The sequence below is a fragment of the Mobula hypostoma genome, chromosome 21, assembly GCF_963921235.1.
Source record: "Mobula hypostoma chromosome 21, sMobHyp1.1, whole genome shotgun sequence".
Taxonomy (NCBI): domain Eukaryota; kingdom Metazoa; phylum Chordata; class Chondrichthyes; order Myliobatiformes; family Myliobatidae; genus Mobula; species Mobula hypostoma.
Genome location: NC_086117.1, coordinates 45,304,060 through 45,325,436, shown reverse-complemented (window position 1 = coordinate 45,325,436; position 21,377 = coordinate 45,304,060). Strand labels below are relative to the sequence as shown.

At 55.3% G+C, this 21,377-nt stretch overlaps 1 protein-coding gene across 1 annotated transcript in view; it reads left to right on the top strand.

Annotated features, from left to right (window-relative positions):
- The window catches only part of ajm1 (apical junction component 1 homolog), a 50,334-nt gene extending 29,447 nt beyond the window's left edge, over nucleotides 1–20,887 (top strand). Inside the window, exon 2 of the mRNA XM_063073896.1 lies at nucleotides 17,594–20,887. Coding sequence (XP_062929966.1) covers nucleotides 17,652–20,333 — 2,682 coding nt within the window. The 5' untranslated portion in view covers nucleotides 17,594–17,651 and the 3' untranslated portion in view covers nucleotides 20,334–20,887. The remainder of the gene's footprint in view (nucleotides 1–17,593) is intronic.
- Nucleotides 20,888–21,377: the final 490 nt, after the last annotated feature.

The window sequence follows — 21,377 nt, the reverse complement described above, 5'->3', positions numbered from 1 at the left end:
GGGTGGGTCGGGTTGGTGTGGAGCTGAGGGCAAGTGATGTGGGGTGGGGGTGTTGTGGAGCTGAGGGCAGGTGATGTGGGGTGGGGGTGGTGTGGAGCTGAGGGCAGGTGATGTGGGGTGGGGGTGTTGTGGAGCTGAGGGCAGCCAATGTGGGGTGGGGGTGTTGTGGAGCTGAGGGCAGGTGATGTGGGGTGGGGGTGGTGTGGAGCTGATGGCAGGTGATGTGGGGTGGGGGTGTTGTGGAGTGAGGGCAGGCAATGTGGGGTGGGTGGGGGTGCTGTGGAGCTGAGGGCAGGCGATGTGGAGTGGGGTTGTTGTGGAGCTGAGGGCAGGTGATGTGGGGTGGGTGGGGGTGTTGTGGAGCTGAGGACAGGCGATGTGGGGTGGGGGTGTTGTGGAGCTGAGGGCAGGTGATGTGGGGTGGGGGTGTTGTGGAGCTGAGGGCAGGCGATGTGGGGTGGGGTTGTTGTGGAGCTGAGGGCAGGTGATGTGGAGTGGGGGTGTTGTGGAGCTGAGGACAGGTGATGTGGGGGGTGGGGGTGTTGTGGAGCTGAGGGCAGGTGATGTGGGGTGGAGTGGGGTTGTTGTGGAGCTGAGGGCAGGTGATGTGGGGTGGAGTGGGGGTGTTGTGGAGCTGAGGACAGGTGATGTAGGGTGTGTGGGGGTGTTGTGGAGCTGAGGACAGGTGATGTGGGGTGGGGGTGTTGTGGTGCTGAGGGCAGGCGATGTGGGGTGGGGGTGTGTGGTGCTGAGGGCAGGCGATGTGGGGTGGGGGTGTTGTGGTGCTGAGGGCAGGTGATGTGGGGTGGGGGTGTTGTGGAGCTGAGGGCAGGCGATGTGGGGTGGATGTGGGGTGCGGGTGTTGTGGAGCTGAGGGCAGGCGATGTGGGGTGGGGTGTGGAGCTGAGGGCAGGTGATGTGGGGTGGGGGTGTTGTAGAGCTGAGGGCAGGTGATGTGGGGTGGGGGTGTTGTGGAGCTGAGGGCAGGTGATGTGGGGTGGTGGTGTGGAGCTGAGGACAGGTGATGTGGGGTGGGGGTGTTGTAGAGCTGAGGGCAGGTGATGTGGGGTGGGGGTGTTGTGGAGCTGAGGGCAGGTGATGTGGGGTGGTGGTGTGGAGCTGAGGGCAGGCGATGTGGGGTGGGGGTGTTGTGGAGCTGAGGGCAGGCGATGTGGGGTGGGGTGTGGAGCTGAGGGCAGGTCATGTGGGGTGGGGGTGTTGTAGAGCTGAGGGCAGGTGATGTGGGGTGGAGGTGTGGAGGTGAGGGCAGGTGATGTGGGGTGGGGGTGTTGTGGAGCTGAGGGCAGGTGATGTGGGTGGGGTGGGTGTGTTGTGGAGCTGAGGGCAGGTGATGTGGGGTGGGTGGGGGTGTTGTGGAGCTGAGGGCAGGCGATGTGGGGGTGGGGGTGTTGTGGAGCTGAGGGCAGGTGATGTGGGGGGTGGGTGTGTTGTGGAGCTGAGGGCATGCGATGTGGGGGGAGTGGGTGTGTTGTGGAGCTGAGGGCAAGTGATGTGGGGTGGGGGTGTGGAGCTGAGGACAGGTGATGTGGGGTGGGTCGGGTTGGTGTGGAGCTGAGGGCAAGTGATGTGGGGTGGGGGTGTTGTGGAGCTGAGGGCAGGTGATGTGGGGTGGGGGTGGTGTGGAGCTGAGGGCAGGTGATGTGGGGTGGGGGTGTTGTGGAGCTGAGGGCAGGCAATGTGGGGTGGGGGTGTTGTGGAGCTGAGGGCAGGTGATGTGGGGTGGGGGTGGTGTGGAGCTGATGGCAGGTGATGTGGGGTGGGGGTGTTGTGGAACTGAGTACAGGCGATGTGGGGTGGGGGTGTTGTGGAGCTGAGGGCAGGCAATGTGGGGTGGGGGTGTTGTGGAGCTGAGGGCAGGCGATGTGGGGTGGGGGTGTTGTGGAGCTGAGGACAGGTGATGTGGGGTGGGGGTGTTGTGGAGCTGAGGGCAGCTGATGTGGGGTGGGGATTTTGTGGAGCTGAGGGCAGGCAATGTGGGGTGGGGGTGTTGTGGAGCTGAGGGCAGGTGATGTGGGGTGGGGGTGTTGTGGAGTGAGGGCAGGCGATGTGGGGTGGGTGGGGGTGCTGTGGAGCTGAGGGCAGGCGATGTGGAGTGGGGTTGTTGTGGAGCTGAGGGCAGGTGATGTGGGGTGGGGGGGGGTGTTGTGGAGCTGAGGACAGGCGATGTGGGGTGGGGGTGTTGTGGAGCTGAGGGCAGGTGATGTGGGGTGGGGTTGTTGTGGAGCTGAGGGCAGGTGATGTGGGGTGGGGGTGTTGTGGAGCTGAGGGCAGGTGATGTGGGGTGGGGGTGTTGTGGAGCTGAGGACAGGTGATGTGGGGGGGTGGGGGTGTTGTGGAGCTGAGGGCAGGTGATGTGGGGTGGGGTGGGGGTGTTGTGGAGCTGAGGGCAGGCGATGTGGGGTGGGGGTGTTGAGCTGAGGGCAGGCGATGTGGGGTGGGGGTGTTGAGCTGAGGACAGGTGATGTGGGGTGGCGTGGGGGTGTTGTGGAGCTGAGGACAGGTGATGTGGGGTGGCGTGGGGGTGTTGTGGAGCTGAGGGCAGGCGATGTGGGGTGGGGGTGTTGTGGAGCTGAGGGCAGGTGATGTGGGGTGGGGGTGTTGTGGAGCTGAGGGCAGGCGATGTGGGGTGGGGGTGTTGTGGAGCTGAGGGCAGGCGATGTGGGGTGGGGGTGTTGTGGAGCTGAGGACAGGTGATGTGGGGTGGGGGTGTTGTGGAGCTGAGGGCAGGCAATGTGGGGTGGGGGTGTTGTGGAGCTGAGGGCAGGCGATGTGGGGTGGGGGTGTTGTGGAGCTGAGGACAGGTGATGTGGGGTGGGGGTGTTGTGGAGCTGAGGGCAGCTGATGTGGGGTGGGGATTTTGTGGAGCTGAGGGCAGGCAATGTGGGGTGGGGGTGTTGTGGAGCTGAGGGCAGGTGATGTGGGGTGGGGGTGTTGTGGAGCGGAGGCCAGGGGCTGTCGGGTGGGGGGGGTGTTGTGGAGCTGAGGGCAGGTGATGTGGGGTGGGGTTGTTGTGGAGCTGAGGGCAGGTGATGTGGGGTGGGGGTGTTGTGGAGCTGAGGACAGGTGATGTGGGGTGGGGGTGTTGTGGAGCTGAGGGCAGGTGATGTGGGGTGGGGTTGTTGTGGAGCTGAGGGCAGGTGATGTGGGGTGGGGGTGTTGTGGAGCTGAGGGCAGGTGATGTGGGGTGGGGGTGTTGTGGAGCTGAGGACAGGTGATGTGGGGGGGTGGGGGTGTTGTGGAGCTGAGGGCAGGTGATGTGGGGTGGAGTGGGGGTGTTGTGGAGCTGAGGACAGGTGATGTAGGGTGGGGGTGTTGTGGAGCTGAGGGCAGGTGATGTGGGGTGGATGTGGGGTGGGGATGTTGTGGAGCTGAGGGCAGGCGATGTGGGGTGGGGGTGTTGTGGAGCTGAGGGCAGGCGATGTGGGGTGGGGGTGTTGAGCTGAGGGCAGGCGATGTGGGGTGGGGGGTGCTGTTGTCCCTTTGTATGAAAACTCAGTAACTGGTGGGCGCTGTCACAGTGACAGATTCTGATGAGTAACTGAATTGGCTCTTAAAGAGGCACCTGGTAATGAATGTGTCAGTGACTGATGATTGAACAGGGAGGTAGTTGGGGTGGGCAGTTTGCAAAGTGCCTAACGAGGAGCCTGAGAAGCTCTGACCAAGGACACAAAAAACTCCTGGGTTTGGGGACCACCGCAGGCTGAGTGACAGGACACCAGATATAATGGCCAGTGAAAGTTCGGAGCCTCGAAGTCTGTGTGCAGCAGGGCGATGTGGGCTCTGTGTGGGGTTACCTGCTTTCCCCGTGGTGTAACGGCGACGTGTTGGGACTGTGGTGACGAGGTTCGATGGGCAACTTGAAGTGTGAGAAGGCAAGCTGTTGGAGGAGGGGCTGGTGAGCTCAGCAGAAACGTGTAGAGAATTATCTCCGCGGAAACGTTTGTTCCTTCAGTTAGTCCTGACGAAGGGTCTCGGCCTGAAACGTTGTTCCTTCAGTTAGTCCTGACGAAGGGTCTCGGCCTGAAACATATGTTCCTTCAGTTAGTCCTGACGAAGGGTCTCGGCCTGAGACGTATGTTCCTTCAGTTAGTCCTGACGAAGGGTCTCGGCCTGAGACGTATGTTCCTTCAGTTAGTCCTGACGAAGGGTCTCGGCCTGAAACATATGTTCCTTCAGTTAGTCCTGACGAAGGGTCTCGGCCTGAGACGTATGTTCCTTCAGTTAGTCCTGACGAAGGGTCTCGGCCTGAAACGTTGTTCCTTCAGTTAGTCCTGACGAAGGGTCTCGGCCTGAAACATATGTTCCTTCAGTTAGTCCTGACGAAGGGTCTCGGCCTGAAACATATGTTCCTTCAGTTAGTCCTGACGAAGGGTCTCGGCCTGAGACGTATGTTCCTTCAGTTAGTCCTGACGAAGGGTCTCGGCCTGAAACATATGTTCCTTCAGTTAGTCCTGACGAAGGGTCTCGGCCTGAGACGTATGTTCCTTCAGTTAGTCCTGACGAAGGGTCTCGGCCTGAAACATATGTTCCTTCAGTTAGTCCTGACGAAGGGTCTCGGCCTGAGACGTATGTTCCTTCAGTTAGTCCTGACGAAGGGTCTCGGCCTGAAACGTTGTTCCTTCAGTTAGTCCTGACGAAGGGTCTCGGCCTGAAACATATGTTCCTTCAGTTAGTCCTGACGAAGGGTCTCGGCCTGAAACATATGTTCCTTCAGTTAGTCCTGACGAAGGGTCTCGGCCTGAGACGTATGTTCCTTCAGTTAGTCCTGACGAAGGGTCTCGGCCTGAGACGTATGTTCCTTCAGTTAGTCCTGACGAAGGGTCTCGGCCTGAGACGTATGTTCCTTCAGTTAGTCCTGACGAAGGGTCTCGGCCTGAAACATATGTTCCTTCAGTTAGTCCTGACGAAGGGTCTCGGCCTGAGACGTATGTTCCTTCAGTTAGTCCTGACGAAGGGTCTCGGCCTGAAACGTTGTTCCTTCAGTTAGTCCTGACGAAGGGTCTCGGCCTGAAACATATGTTCCTTCAGTTAGTCCTGACGAAGGGTCTTGGCCTGAGACGTATGTTCCTTCAGTTAGTCCTGACGAAGGGTCTTGGCCTGAAACATATGTTCCTTCAGTTAGTCCTGACGAAGGGTCTTGGCCTGAGACGTATGTTCCTTCAGTTAGTCCTGACGAAGGGTCTCGGCCTGAAACATATGTTCCTTCAGTTAGTCCTGACGAAGGGTCTCGGCCTGAGACGTATGTTCCTTCAGTTAGTCCTGACGAAGGGTCTCGGCCTGAAACGTTGTTCCTTCAGTTAGTCCTGACGAAGGGTCTCGGCCTGAAACATATGTTCCTTCAGTTAGTCCTGACGAAGGGTCTCGGCCTGAAACATATGTTCCTTCAGTTAGTCCTGACGAAGGGTCTCGGCCTGAGACGTATGTTCCTTCAGTTAGTCCTGACGAAGGGTCTCGGCCTGAGACGTATGTTCCTTCAGTTAGTCCTGACGAAGGGTCTCGGCCTGAAACATATGTTCCTTCAGTTAGTCCTGACGAATGGTCTCGGCCTGAGACGTATGTTCCTTCAGTTAGTCCTGACGAAGGGTCTCGGCCTGAAACGTTGTTCCTTCAGTTAGTCCTGACGAAGGGTCTCGGCCTGAAACATATGTTCCTTCAGTTAGTCCTGACGAAGGGTCTTGGCCTGAGACGTATGTTCCTTCAGTTAGTTCTGACGAAGGGTCTCGGCCTGAAACATATGTTCCTTCAGTTAGTCCTGACGAAGGGTCTCGGCCTGAAACGTATGTTCCTTCAGTTAGTCCTGACGAAGGGTCTCGGCCTGAAACGTTGTTCCTTCAGTTAGTCCTGACGAAGGGTCTCGGCCTGAAACGTTGTTCCTTCAGTTAGTCCTGACGAAGGGTCTCGGCCTGAAACATATGTTCCTTCAGTTAGTCCTGACGAAGGGTCTCGGCCTGAAACGTATGTTCCTTCAGTTAGTCCTGACGAAGGGTCTCGGCCTGAAACGTTGTTCCTTCAGTTAGTCCTGACGAAGGGTCTCGGCCTGAAACGTATGTTCCTTCAGTTAGTCCTGACGAAGGGTCTCGGCCTGAAACGTATGTTCCTTCAGTTAGTCCTGACGAAGGGTCTCAGCCTGAAACGTAACGCTCTGTCCGCCAGAGAAAGCAGGATCTCCCAGTGGCCACACATTTTAATTCCACATCCCATTCCCATTCTGACATGTCTATCCACGGCCTCCTCTACTGTGAAGATGAAGCCACACTCAGGTTGGAGGAACAACACCTTATATTCCGTCTAGGTAGCCTCCAACCTGATGGCATGAACATCGACTTCTCTAACTTCCGCTAAGGCCCCACCTCCCCCTCGTACCCCATCTGTTACTTATTTTTATGCACACATTCTTTCTCTCACTCTCTTTTTTCTCCCTCTGTACCTCTGAATATACCCCTTGCCCAACCTCGGGGTCCCCCCCCACCATGTCTTTCTTCCCGGACCTCCTGTCCCATGATCCTCTCGTATCCCCTTTTGCCTATCACCTGTCCAGCTCTTGGCTCTATCCCTCCCCCTCCTGTCTTCTCCTATCATTTTGGATCTCCCCCTCCCCCTCCAACTTTCAAATCCCTTACTCACTGTTCCTTCAGTTAGTCCTGACGAAGGGTCTCGGCCTGAAACGTCGACTGCACCTCTTCCTACAGATGCTGCCTGGCCTGCTGCGTTCACCAGCAACTTTGATGTGTGTTGCGAGAATTATCTCCGCGGAAACGTGTCGAGAATTATCTCCACGGAAACGTGTAGAGAAATATCTGTACGGAAACGTGCACTTTTGGGGAGTTCAGCAAGAGAAAGGAAGGTTTGATAAATGGATGGAAGAACAGAGGGCACATTTGCAGACCCCCGTTTGGAGAGGGGGTGATTAGGCTACTGTGCTCGATTGGCTGAGGCTACAGAATACAGGAGTGGTGAATCTGTCAGGCACTGATAGAGAACTGGACATACCAGGTTGTAAGGGAATGGGGTGGGTGCAGGGTATAAGGTGGTTGTCGGGAGTGAGGGGATTTGCGGAGCTGATACCATGATCTGACCAGACCTCACCCCAGTCAATGGAGGAACAGACTAGAGGTATCCCTGCAAACAGCCTAGGTGCCACACCTGCCCATTCACCTCCACTCAGGACCCCAAACGGTCCTTCCAGGTGAGGCAGCACTTCACCTGTCAACCTGCTAAGGTCATTTATTGTGTCCGGTGCTCCCGATGCAACCTGCTCTACAGTGGTGAGACCTGTCGTAAACTGGGGGGCTGTTTCGTCAAGCTCCTCAGCTCCATCCACCAGAAACACAACTTCCCGGTGGCCATTTGTTTTAATTCCCATTCCCATTCTGACATGTCAGCCCATGACCTCCTCTTGAGCCAAGATGAGGCCACCCTCAGGGATGGGTAGCCTCCAACCCGATGACATGAATATCAATCAGCACACATAAAAATTGCTGGTGAACACAGCAGGCCAGGCAGCATCTCTAGGAAGAGGTACAGTCGATGTTTCAGGCCGAGACCCTTCGTCAGGACTAACTGAAAGAAGAGATAGTAAGAGATTTGAAAGTGGGAGGGGGAGGGGGAGATCCAAAATGATAGGAGAAGACAGGAGGGTGAGGGATGGAGCCAAGAGCTGGACAGTTGATTGGCAAAGGGGATATGAGAGGATCATGGGACAGGAGGCCCAGGGAGAAAGAGAAGGGGGAGAGGGAAAAAAAACCCAGAGGATGGGCAAGGGGTATAGTGAGAGGGACAGAGGGAGAAAAAGGAGAGAGAGAGAAAGAATGTATGTATATAAATAAATAACGGATGGGGTATGAGAGGGAGGTGGGGTATTAGCGGAAGTTAGAGAAGTCGATGTTCATGCCATCAGGTTGGAGGCTACCCACACAGAATATAAGATGTTGTTCCTCCAACCTGAGTGTGGCTTCATCTTGACAGTAGAGGAGGCCGTGGATGGACATATCAGAATGGGAACGGGACGTGGAATTAAAATGTGTGGCCACTGGGAGATCCTGCTTTCTCTGGCGGACAGAGCGTAGGTGTTCAGCGAAACGGTCTCCCAGTCTGAGTCGGTTCTCGCCAATATATAGAAGGCCACATCGGGAGCATATCTCCTTCCGGTAGAAAGAAAATTCCCTCCCCCTCCCATCTTCATCTATTCCCCTCTCTGCCCTCTTACCTCTTCTCACCTGCCTATCAACTCCTCCTCCTCACCCGCCTATCACCTCCTCCTCCCCTTTCCCTCACCTATTAGATTCCTTCTTCTCCAGCCCTTTATCTTTCCATCCCATCTGGCCTCACCCATTAACTTCTAGCTACACTCTTCCTCTCCCCCCACCTTTTAATACAGGTGTCTTCCCCTTCTCAGTCCTGAAGGGTCTCGGTAGGAAACGTCGACTGTTCATTCATTTCTAGAGGTGCTGCCTGACCTGCTGAGTTCCTCCAGCTTTTTGTGTGTGTGTGTTGCTTTGGAGGTATTGGTGTTGGTTTATGACTGTCACATGCGCTGAGATACAGAGAAAGACTTGCCCTGCATACTCTTCACACTAATCAGATCATTGCACAGTGCATTGAGGTAGAACAAAGTAAAACAATAACAATGCAGAACAAAGAGTGAGAGCTACAGAGAGAGTGCAGTGCAGGTAGACAATAAAGTGCAAGGTCATAACCAAGCAGATTGTGAAGTCAAGAGTCAAATCAATGGCCTTATAACAGAAGCTGTCCTTGAGCTTGGTGGTACGTGCTGTCATCCTTTGTGTCTTCTTCCCTATGGTAGAGGGGAGAAGAGGGAATGTCTGGGGTAAGTGGGGTCTTTGATTATGCTGACTACTTTCCTGCTTCAACGAGAAGAAAAACCTACAAAGACTGGTGGTCGAAGCCCAGTCCATCACCAGCAACCCTTTCCCACCACTGAGCACGTCTACAAGGGGCACTGCCTCAGGGAAGCAGCATCCATCATCAAGGGCCCCGATCCACCCAGGTCATGATCTCTTCTCACTGCTGCCATTAGGAAAGAGGCACAGGAGCCTTAGGTCCCACCTCACCAGCTTCAGGAACAGTTGTTACCTTACAACCAGCAAGTTCCTGAACCAGTGTGGATAACTTCACTCACCCCAACGCTGATCTGATTCCACAACCCGTAGACTCGCGTCCATGGATGCTAGAACTCTTGTTCTCAATATTATTTATAATATTGAAGATTACAGTGGAGCGGTGTTCTCAGAGAGCTGGGAAAGACTGTGGCTTTGTGAGGGTCAACAGCAGCTCAAAGTGGACTCCCAGGCCTCAGTCTGTGCCGCAGGGTTTCCACATCTCCGAAAGTGTCCGAGATCCGACGTTGTCTCATAAACACAAACTCAGGGACTGGCAGCTGGGGGCACGGGCAGACAGTGAGGCAAGAGGGGAGGAGGGTGGGAGTGGGAGGGCAGCAGACAGTAAGGTAAGTGAGGAGGGAGGCAGATTGAGAGAGGAGAAGTGGGAATGAGATGGAGAGAGCAAGAGCAGAAGAACAAGCATAGGAAAGAGGAACAGGAATCTGCTACTCGTCCAACCTACTCTGCCATTCAATAGGGTGAAGGCTGATCTGGCTGCCAGCCATCAGTCTTTGCCCCATAACACCTAATTACCCTACTGTTCGAAAATCTATCTGTATCTTACATATATTTGATGAGATAGTCTCTACTGCTTCCTTGGGGAGAGAATTCCAGAGGTTGGCTACTCTCTGGGAAAAGGAATTGCCTGGGGTCCCCTGGTCCTGGGGATTGCCTGGGGACAATCTCTGTCCTAAATCTCTCCCCTGGATTATGAGGCCATATCCCCTATATCCAGTAGGTCTGGGACAATGAGAGAAGACATGAAGGAGTGAGAGAGAGGATAGCAGCAGAGTGGGGAGATAGCAGGAGGGAGTCTGAGCAGCCAGTGATGAGAACATAGAGATGAGAGGAGGCAGCAGCGGGGTGGGAGAGAAACTACAGTTAACAAGGGGAGAAGGGAAGGCTGGGAGAAGGGCCATGGAGAATTGTCAGCAGCAAGGACAAGGCAGGACATCCCAGGACCAAGAGAGTGGGTTGAAACACCAGAGCGAGAGAGAGGGAGAGATCTGAGAGACAAAGGAGAAAGAGGTGGCGGAATTGGGAGAGTAGTGCGAAAAGGTAAGGCAGTGAGGGGGAGAGGGGAGATGGCCGAGAACAAGAGTCATGATGAGCAAGAGGATGGAGTGGGAGTGGAGGAGACAGCGAGAAGCAGGGAGGATGAATAGTGGTTAATACTTCTTCCTCATAGACAGAGACCCCGACCTCTGGTACTGCCTGTGTGGAGTTCGCAGGTTCTCCCTGTGACCGTGTGGGTTTCCTCCGACATCCCAAAGACATGTGGGTTGGCAGATTCGATGGCTGTTGTCAATTACCCCTCATTGTCTAGGTGAGTGATAGGATCTGGTTGATGGGTACTCGGGGGGTGGGGGGGGGAGAGAGACCCGAGAGTGCAGAATCTGCCACACTTTACCTCAGCCCTCCCCCTCACCTCTCTCTCTCGGAGGAGCAGGCAGGCCTCTGAGCTGCTGAGGGTAGGCAGCTTCACTGACAGCAGTGTACACAGTGGGAGCTGCTCCTGTGCACAAGCAATAAACAACACAGCTACTGTCGTCAGCAAGCAGAAATCAGCACTAACAGGTGCAGCACAAATTCTGTGAGTTCGCTGGGCACAGGTTCACGGCATGTCGGGGTTGGAGCATGATCCAGATTTCATAACCTGGCACAGGCAGTGACAATGGAAGAGAGGGAGAGTGAGAGAGAGAGATTGAGACGGGGAGAGGAAGAGAGAGACAGGGAAGGAGTGGGGGAGACAGACAGAGAAGGAGAGAGGGAGAGAGTCGGGGAGACCGAGGAAGGAAGCTGAGAGATGGGGAGAGGCAAGAGAGAAAGATGGAGAGACAGAGAATACAGTGAATGAGAGAGGCAGATAGAGCGGGTGCTGGGGGATGGAGCCATAGAGAAGCAAAGACAAGGGATAGGAGCTGAGCAAGGCAAAGACTGGGTGAGAGGCACAGAGTTATAAAGCACAGAACTAGGCCATTCATCACACCGCCTCTCTGTTGGCTGTTGTACCTATCCGTTACCAAACCCATTTGCTGCATTAGATCTGGACCCCTAACGCTTCCTATTCAAGTGCCAGCCTAGATGCCTGTTAAATGCTGACTATATCTGTAGCAGCCAGTGTGTGCGATAAACTCCCACCGTCAAAGTCCGAGACAAAGTGACTGATTGAGATTGTGTGAGAGAGAGAGGGTCATACGGAGAGAAAAGGAGAGAGAGGCAGAAACAGAGAAAATGTGTGGAAGAGGGTTCGACGAGAGAGAGCATGAAACGTACAGTGAGAATGAGAGGATGAGATTGAATCGGAAAGGAGTAAAGCAGGAATCCGAGGAGAGAGATATGGACAAGTGGGGATTGTGGGGAGAGACAGTGGAAATGTCGGATAGGCAGAGATGGAAACAGGCGGAGGGTGACATTGAGAAGGTAAGAGACAGAGCACAGAGAAACCCGTAATGGGAGAGGAGAGACAGATGGAGAGGCAGTCGGGGGCATATTAAAGGGGAGAGAAGGGGACAGTGGGTAGGAGAACGTGGAGACAGTCAGAGGAGAGCAGAACAAATAGAAACAGGTGAGAGAATCTGAGAGTGGACAGGGAGGGACAGAGTCTGGGAAGATGAGGGCAACAGTGACAGGGATGGAATGACTGACTGAGTGGGAGGCAGAGAGAATAACGAAGAGGAAGAGACGGGGAGCACAAGTGAGACAAGATGGGAGATAGCGTAGGAGGGGAAAGAACACGGCAACGAGGAAGGCAAGTGCAGGGTTTTTTTCCAAGACAACTCCTTACACTGAGATTCAAATTGGCATTCCCATTAATTTCACACTGACTGTAACACACATGCTCACTCAAAGTCACGCACTCTCACAGTCACATTCTCTCTCCCCGCGCTATTACTTTTAACACGAACACACTGATTTTCAGAGTGCTGACAGGAAGTTGGACAGTGTACGCAGTGTGAAACGGCAGTGGTGTCAGAACAGCAGAAAATCAATCAACCCCTCCCAACACCATCCCTCCCTGCCCCTTCTCCCTCGCACAGCCTCCCTGACATCTTCCTCCCCACCTCAAGGGGCATGTGCCAACTCTGCCCCCCTGGTAAGGTATTTTGTGGGCTGGTGGGGTATCGGCTGAGTCAGTCATCCCAGAGAGAGCAGCAGGGAATGAGTGATGGAGGGATGAGGGAGGTGTGATACAGTGAGGAGAGCAGGGAGAGAGTGACTATGGAGAGGGAAGCTCCCTCATTAAGAGTGCATGGAACTCTGATTGAGACTATGTCGGGAGCTCCCTCACTATGAAGGGAGCTCTTTTATTGACATTTTGAGGAGAGCTCCCTAGTCGACAGCAATATTGGAGTGAGGAAGGATCCCTCACACTCACTGAGAATCAGAGGGTGCTCCCTCATTGACCAGTGTGAGGAGAGTTCTCTAATTTAAAGTGAGTGAGGGCAGCATATTGAGTGACAGTCTGAGGGAGTGTCTGATCTGGTTTACAATGGAGCTCCCTCATCACCAGCAACCTCAGCAATGCTTTGTGGGAAGCTCCCTCAGTGACAATGTGAGGGACTGTTGAGTGTGAGAGTGGTGTAAGGAAAGCTCTTTCCTCAATATTCTGAGGGCAACACCCTCAAGGCCAGTGTGAGGGCATCTCCCTCACAGAGTGTACGGAACTCCTTTACGTAGGGTTAGTGGACATCATCCTCAGCAACAGTGAGGGAGGTCCCAATTAACAGCGTTCGTGTACATCATGCTTCTATTCACCGTTGTGAGGGGAGATCCCTCCTGAGCTGTGTTAGTGAAGCCAAGCTCCCTCATTAGTATTTTGAGGAGAGCACTAACGTGGGGAGCCGGTTCGGGGATTCAGTGAGTGAAACAGAAGACACAAATTTAAAATCGGGTACATTAATTATTTATTTAGAAATGAACAGTGAAACACTAAATTGGGTTTCTCAACAAACTTGTCTAAAGTACCCAAAAGCACAATACTGGACATTCAGTTACCCTTTAACTGAACGGATACTCTGCTAAATCTCCCACATTTATAAAACCAGAGAAGTAAGCATGCGTGCTACAGACGGATACTTAACTAAACGACTATGGGGGTGGGGTGGGGGATGTTTACATCTGCAGTGCTCTTTCTCAATGGTTCTTCAGTGCTGATGGTGGCCCCAGCCTGAAGTGGGCCCTGTGGATAGCTGATAAGAAAGAGGGTGAAATCTCCGGCACCTGCTTCTCTTTTACCCCCACCCACCCACAAGGCATCCGGAACCGGGAATGGGCACTGTGGCACGCAAGCCAAACAATGGGAAAAGAGCATTGCAGACTTTAAATGAACCAATCACTGACCAACACGACAGAAGCAGCTTTCCAACGGCAAATAAGCCATGCTCCTTCATGGCAAACACACATGTGAGAACTCCCTCATTGACACGATGAGGTGAGCACCCACATGGTCAGTGTGAGAGAACACCTTCATCCACTTTTTCAGGGGAAAACCTCCTTAACAGAAAACTGCTGGTGCTGGAAATCTGAAAGAAAAACAGACAATTCTGGAAACGCTCAGCAGGTCAGACAGCATCTCTAGAGACTTAACATTTCAAGAGACCTCTCTTCTTTCCGGTCCTGACAAAGGGTGTTTGATATAAAGCATTTATTCTGTTTCCCCCACACCGATGTTGTCTGACGTGCTGAGTGTTTCCAGAATTTAAATCACAAGAGATTGTGTAGATGCTGGAAATCCAGAGCAACACACACAAATGCTGGAGGAGCTCACCAGCTCAGCCAGCATCTATGGAAAGGAATAAACAGACCCTTCGTCAGGACAGAATTCTGTTTCTAGAACTTTCTACTTACACTTCAGATTTCCAGCATCTGCAATCTTTTCTGATTTTCACTGTTGATGAGGAGCTCCCTCAACAAAAGTCGGATGGAATCTCCCTCAGCAAGTGTTACTGTGAGGAATAAACTCTTCTCGGGCTTTCGGCCGGGTACAGATGTCGATCATAACTGACGTTTCGATGACAAACTCCACCATCTTCTTCAGGGATGATGCCTGGGCATGTCTTGTCCAGTGGTATTTATACCCCTCCAGTCCATTGCTCCTGATTGGTTAGTCAGGTTTCTGCTAGTCCGGTGGTATTTATACCCCTCCAGTTCATCGCTCCTGATTGGTTAGTCAGGTTTCTGCTAGTCCGGTGGTATTTATACCCCTCCAGTTCATCGCTCCTGATTGGTTAGTCAGGTTTCTGCTGGTCCGGTGGTATTTATACCCCTCCAGTCCATCGCTCCTGATTGGTTAGTCAGGTTTCTGCTAGTCCGGTGGTATTTATACCCCTCCAGTTCATCGCTCCTGATTGGTTAGTCAGGTTTCTGCTGGTCCGGTGGTATTTATACCCCCATTGTCCGTTGCTCCTGATTGGTTAGTCAGGTTTCTGCTCTCCCACCTAGTTTACAGTTGGATTCCAGTTCTTACTTAGAGCGAGACCCTCATCTTTGTTAAAATCCTTTTCCTCTAGTTTTATTTCAATGGATTCCTTTTCAGGTAGTCCCAAAACCCATTGGCATTTTGTGCCAAAGTCAATCCTATGGCCATTGTGAATGCAATGTTCTGCTACTGCCAATTTCTCTGGGTAACCCAAATGGATACACCCCCTGAGTTCCTTGATGCAGGTTACTACCTTGCCATCTGGCTGATATATGCTGCTGCACATTCACAGGGAATCCTGTAAACGCCAGCAGTCCTGAGTCCCAGGTCATCTTTGACCCGCATAAGCTGTGATTTGACCTTCCTTACGAGTTTGTGGATGGTAGTAATTGGATATTTCTGCAGGATCCTGGCGATCCTTCCAGAAACCGTGGAAATTTAGCGAAGACCAGCAGTAGCGATGGGTTCTGTCTCGTTAGGTTTCTTGGTTTTTCTGTCGGCCCTTTTAAGGGCCCGATTGAGTTCCTTCACCTCATAGCTATTCTGTAGGAACGTTGTGCATAATCGTCTTATTTCCTCGGAGAGACACTCCAGGTCCAAACTAGTTTTCGCTTGGTTAAACGAAGTAGAAAGAACCGCTCCACGTTGGGAGGTGTGATGGCAACTGCTGTTGTTAAGGTACAAGTCCACGTGAGTAGGTTTCCGATAGACGCCATGTCCAAGGCTATTAGAATGTCCAGGAAGGGGAAGCAACCATTCTTCTCCATCTGTGTCATAAATTGAGTGTTTGGATGTCTGCTGTTCAGGTGGTCGTGGAACTGTTGGAGTGCCTGGAGTCCATGAGGCCACACTATGAAGGTGCCATCCACGTATCTGAAGAAGCATTTGAGGCGAAAGGACAATGAATGCAGAGCCTTCCCCTCTAAGTCCTCCTTGTAGAAATTAGCAATAACCAGCGACAAGGACAATCCCATGGCCATTTGTCTGTTTATTCATAGTAGTTCCTATTACAGTATAGAGGAAGTATGTCGCTATAAGAGTGCATTCAAAAAGGTCAATGGTACCCTTATCAAATCTTGACTGCGGGAGGACCAAGGTGTCCTTAATGGGAACTCTCACGAACAGGGACACCATGTTGAAACTGACTATTGTGTCCTCTGGGGTCAGCTGGATGTTGGTTATCATTTTTACGAAGTTGGTTGAATTTGTGATGTGATGCTCACAACCCCTATAAAAGGGAGACAGCATCATCGTTAAATGCTTAACAAGGTAGTAGTTGGAGAATCGATCCCACTGACGATAGGCTTCAGGCCAAACCCTCCATGTGTACCTTAGGGAGCCTATAAAGTCTCGGTGGTAGCAGCACCTGAGGCAGAAGGTGTCTCGCATATATCTGCTAGCAGTCTGGATTTCTTCAGTAAAGCAGAGATCATGACAATGGAATCTGTGGGATCCCGCTGTAGAACTCTGTAGGTGGGACCATCCAGAATCCGTTGGATTTTCCTGTGGTATTCCTTCAAGGACATCAGGACTGTTGCATATCCTTTGTCTGCTGATAAAACACAATGGCTGTGTTTCACCATAGTGTCTGGATGGCCAGGCGCTCTTCTCTTATAATGTTCAGTTTTGGCAAAACGGCCCTTTTGAGGGCCGTGCAGACCTCTATCCCCATCTCCACGGTATCCGATGGTAGTCTTCGGATTGCTTGCTCTACTCCGCCAATGTAGTCCCGATAAGGACCGGAGCAAAGTTTAGCCCCTCGGGAAGGACCGATCTAGTCGCCTGGTCGATACTTTGCCCAGTTTGAATGATGACAATCCTTTCTGGGTCCAGTGTTGGGATGGCTGGACTCTGCTGGGACAGTTTGTTGTATTTCCTGACCTGCTTTGCCGTGTTCCTTCGCGAAACTAGTTCACCTTGGGCAGCGGTGGACCTGTCTGTACTCCCAGACAAGAGGGCTGACAATTCCAGGTGAAGAGACAGTTGACTAATTAATCTATCAACCGATGCGTCTTTGGACTGTGGGAGGAAACCAGAGCACCCAGAGGAAACCTACCCAGTCTCGGAGAGAATGTACAAATCCCTAAATCCCTTACAGACAGCAGCAGGAAGTGAGGGAGCTCCCTCATTGATGGTGAACAGAGCCCTCATTGAGTGGAAGGCAGGTTCATCATTCACGTTTTGCACGGGACACCTCCACTTCCTGTGTGAGTCCAGGAGCTGTGCTGCATCGATAAAAGCCCTTTGGCCCACCACATCTATGCTGGCCATCGTGCCCCTCTTTACTAATCCTACTTCCCACATAATTCCATATCACTCCATTCAGGGCCCTCTCCAGTGGCCTCTCACTGTGAGAGAAAGCGCTGATCAAAATGTCGTGACTGTTCCTGCCTCCTTCGCCATCTTCATCGACTCATTCCAGATACCGACTACTCTCTGTAGTGATTTACCCCTCAGGTCCATTTTAAATCTCATCCCTTTCCCCACTGTATTCATCTTTGGTTGAATGACAATTAAACTTGAAATTGAACTTTGTTTTTAGGATAAACAGACACAGCCGGTCCAGTCTCTCCACATATAACTCAAGCCTTCCAATGCGGGCAGCATCCTTGTGAATATTTCGTGGAACCCTTCACTGGAATCTCAGCATCTTTCCAGAAGTGCACAAGTGTGGCCTGGCCAACATTTTGTACAAATGTAACATAACTTCCCAACCCTGGGACTCAGTGCCTTGGCTGAAGCAGCCAAGAATACCGTATACCCTCCTTGCCACCTTGTGTTACCACTTTCAAGGAACTATGAATTGTACCCCAGGGTCTGTCCGTTTAATGACACTGGGGTACAAAATGATTGGGATCTCGTTAAACTCTAATGGGACCAGACGGGCTAAACATGGGTGGTTGTCAGATACAGGACAGTACCTGAGGGCCAATCCAGCTCAGTGATTCAGGGCCAATGCTGTGCAGGAGACCCAATACAGGAATCTCCAGATCACTGGCCGCCAGCTCTAACATTTGTTCTGTCGTTACAGGGTGGATTCACTGTGAAAGGGTCTGAGAGAATTCAGCAACGATTACCGCTCCTTTAAGATGACACGGACAGACCCTCCGGACATACTGGTATCTACCGTCTATCGAGAGATCAAAGTCAGCACGATGCCAGGAGAGCCCAAGATGTACCGAGCACGGGGTGTGTACGACTCCGCGAGCCCCAGCTCGCTGCAGGCCGCACAGCGGGATCTCAGCAAGCGCCAGTGCCGCAGCTTCGACTTCCTGCAGTCACTGGAGGGGCAGCCGCCCGCCCCGGCCCCCGGCGATGAGCCCTCTGGCCGCCGGCACGAGCGGCGGGCCCCGAGCCCCGACACGGCCTGGGACTCGCTCGGGAGGCCGGTCCACCTGCGCTCCTCGGCCCCGGACCTGGTGGTTGGGCGCCTCTGCCCCGCCTCCGCCGAGCCACGGGAGCCCCCCCGGCCCGAGGGCAAGAAGAGGGGCAGGTCGAGGAGCGCGCCCAGGGTGAAGACCACCTACCGGCCGGTGCCGGTGGAGGCCCGCTCACCCGAGCGGTCGCGACGGGGGCGGGAGGTCCAGCGGGGGCAGCGGGACTCCAACCGCAGGGGGGAGGGGTCGCCCAGGAGAGAGGCCTGGGCCCCGGCCAGGGGCAGGGTGGATGAGGTGCACCCTATCAAGCTGCAGCCGCAGCGGGCCGAGGCCTGCCTCTACGCCCCGGCCCGCGAGGAGGGCCCGGGGCCCCGGCCGGGGCTGCACGTCCGCTACCGGCTCGACATGAAGCCGCCGCCCGAGGGAGCGGCGCTCCCCTGCCCCCTCCCCCGCCGCCAGCCACAGGTGTCGGCCTGGCAAGCGCAGCCCGGGCGCAGCCTCACCGTGCCCAGCGGCCGGCGAACGCCCCGAACCCCTTCGCCCGGGCTCCCCCCCGCCGGCGACTACTGGACCCTGGCCACGCATGGCTGTCCGCCCCAGCCCTGCCGGGGCCCCGGGCGCTGGGGAGGGGGCTTCCCCCAGGACTACCCCGAGGTCCACAGCCTGCCCCGGGGTCTGGCCTCGCCCACGCACTGCCCTGACTGGTGGGGCACCTACCGGGCAGCCCACCCCCTCCAGCCCCCTCGCTGGGTGGCAGCATCCCTCCCCCCGCTAGCCGCCCACACCCGGCACCATTCCAGGTCCTGGGATGACATCCTTGGCCGGCCCGGGCCCGGGACGCCGGGCTGCCACAGCTGCGAGACCCTCCCGCGGAGGGAAGGGGGCCCGAGCTCCACCGGCCCCAGGATCCAGCCCACGGTGGTCAATCTGTCGCGCTCGCCCCAGCGCTACGCCGCCCTCTCCCTGTCTGAGAGCTCCCTGGCCGAGAAGCTGCAGGGGGAGGGTGGCCGACCGGCCACCGGTCGCTCCTGGTACGTCACGCCCGAGATCACCATCACCGACAACGAGCTGCCGGCCGCGGGCGGGGCCCGGACTCGGGCCCGGCAGCCGGCCGATGGGCCCAACGGCCTCAGCGCCTCCTTCAACGACCTGCTGTCGTGCAATCTGGAGAAGGGGGAGGTAGGCGGGGGCGGGGGAGCGTCCGGCCCAGGTACCCAGCCTGCCGGCGAGCAGCACCTGGACGACGTGCTGGCCGACCTGGTCATCGACACCTGTAAGGTGCCCACCCCCCGGTCGCCCCCAGACGGCCTGCTGGAGCGGCTGCGGCGGCTGATCGGAGGCGAGGACCCGCCCGGCGACGGTCTGATGGCCGAGACCCCGGGGCGGGGCGTCCTGCCCGACATCTCGCCCGACCTGCCCCCCAGCCCTTGCGAGGGCCCGCTGAGGGAACGCGCCTCGGACGAGGTGGACACCATGATGTGCTCGAACCTCAAGTGCGGCCTGACTGAGACCTTGTTCAATGCCCGTCTCTACTTCAAGTCCTGCCACAGCTGCTACACCTACTACTGCTCCCGCGGTTGCCGGAAGGACGACTGGGAGACGCACAAGGAGGCCTGCGTCTACGGCCGGGTCAGCAGCACCTGCAAACGGGTGCTGCGCAACTGCCGGGAGAACCAAGCCGCCCACAAGGCCTTCTCCCGCATCGCCAGGATGGGCTACCTGTCCCGGGGCCGGGGGGTGCTCTTCCTGGGCTTCCCCAACCCCGGCTCCGCCGACAACTTCCTGCGCTTCGGCCTGGAGAGCTTGTTGCTGGCCCCCACCTACCTGTCGATGCGGGAGCTGGAGGGCTACGCCGACCACCTCGGGGAGTACCTGAAGGAGATCCAGGAGGCGGGCCGGCAGTACAACCCCGAGGAGTGCTTCTTGCTCAACGTCTCGGTGGCCCTGGGCCAGAAGGTGCCCGAGAACCCCTCGCCCCGCCTGCAGACGCCCAGCGTCCGCCGCTTCGCCAAGATTGCCCTGGCCTCCGGCAGCCCCGAGCGGAAGGCCTACCGGGCCGCCGAGGACGAGATGGAGACCCTGATCCTGACGCCGCCCCCCGGCACCACGGACATCGCCAAAGACGGCGAGGCGGGCCGCAAGGCGCGGGAGGTGTGCTTCATCAACGTGCAGCGGGAGCTGCGCATGCGCGGGGTTTTCCTCAGGCACGAGTACCCCCAGGTCTATCAGGACCTCTGCGAGTTTGTGGAGAGCAATAAGAGGTTCACCCCCACAACCATCTACCCCATTGACAAGAGAACGGGCAGGCAGTTCATGTGCATGATCATGGCTGCCTCGGAACCTCTCACGCTGGAGTGGGTCCGCAAACCCAATGTGTTGGAGGATATGATGTGACCAGCCCTGGCTCGCTTACCCCGTCTCGCCGCAGAACGCTTTCCAGTCTCTGTAACCTACTTGTCGACGACAATTTTATATCGGGAACCCGCTGGGTTTGGGGTATCCGTGGCTGGGGGTCTTGCAGATGCAGGTCTAGTGGTGGTGGGGTGGGAATGGGCGTGCGGGGTGTTGGGCTGGGTCACCGGAGGGGGAGGGTTCCGGTGCTGATGAGGTGGATTCCAGGGGTCTTTCCACAGGGCGGGAGGTGACTCTGTTGAAGGGGAAAGGGGTTCACAGTGGAGGAGCTCCCTCCACACTAATCCCTTCCCCTCACAGCCAGGGTGGGGAGGTGAACAAGCAGGTCATAGGCTGGGAAGCCAGCCTGGATAGTTCTGCTCAGCAGGCCGAGAACTACTGCCCTTCAGCAAAGAGGTTTGGTTCCATTTGGGGCAGACAGAGGGCCCACAATCACCCGCTCCTCTGCAAACATTGGCTAATTTCACAAGCAGGAATTACCATAACTGTGGGAGGGGAAGGGGAGGTTGTGGTCTTGGGCTGAGAGGGCAGGGAGAGGAGGGGCTGAGGGGAATGGAATGAACAGTGAAGGGGAGAGGAGGTGGGGGCACAGGCGGGTGGACGTTTAGGGGCAGGACCAGGGATCTAGAGGGGGGAGGGGCAGGGGGGTAGGTTGGGGAAGCAGAGCGGTCAGGGATCAGGAGAGGGAGTGGGTAAGGGAGAGGGAACAAGGGTGATGAGGGTGGGAGAGGGAGGGTGGAGATATGGGCAGGGATAATGTGTTTAACATACAATAGAATGGGAGGGATGGGGTTGGTTAATTTGACAGTGCCTCAGGAATATATCATGTAAAGAAACACTGACCTTTCACCTTCTGCGGCAGTGGGTCACTCACTGACTTTTCACCCTCTGTGACAGTGGGTCACGCACTGACCTTTCACCCTCTGTGGCAGCGGGTCATGCCCTGACCTTTCACCCTCTGTGACAGTGGGTCACGCACTGACCTTTCACCCTCTGTGGCAGCGGGTCATGCCCTGACCTTTCACC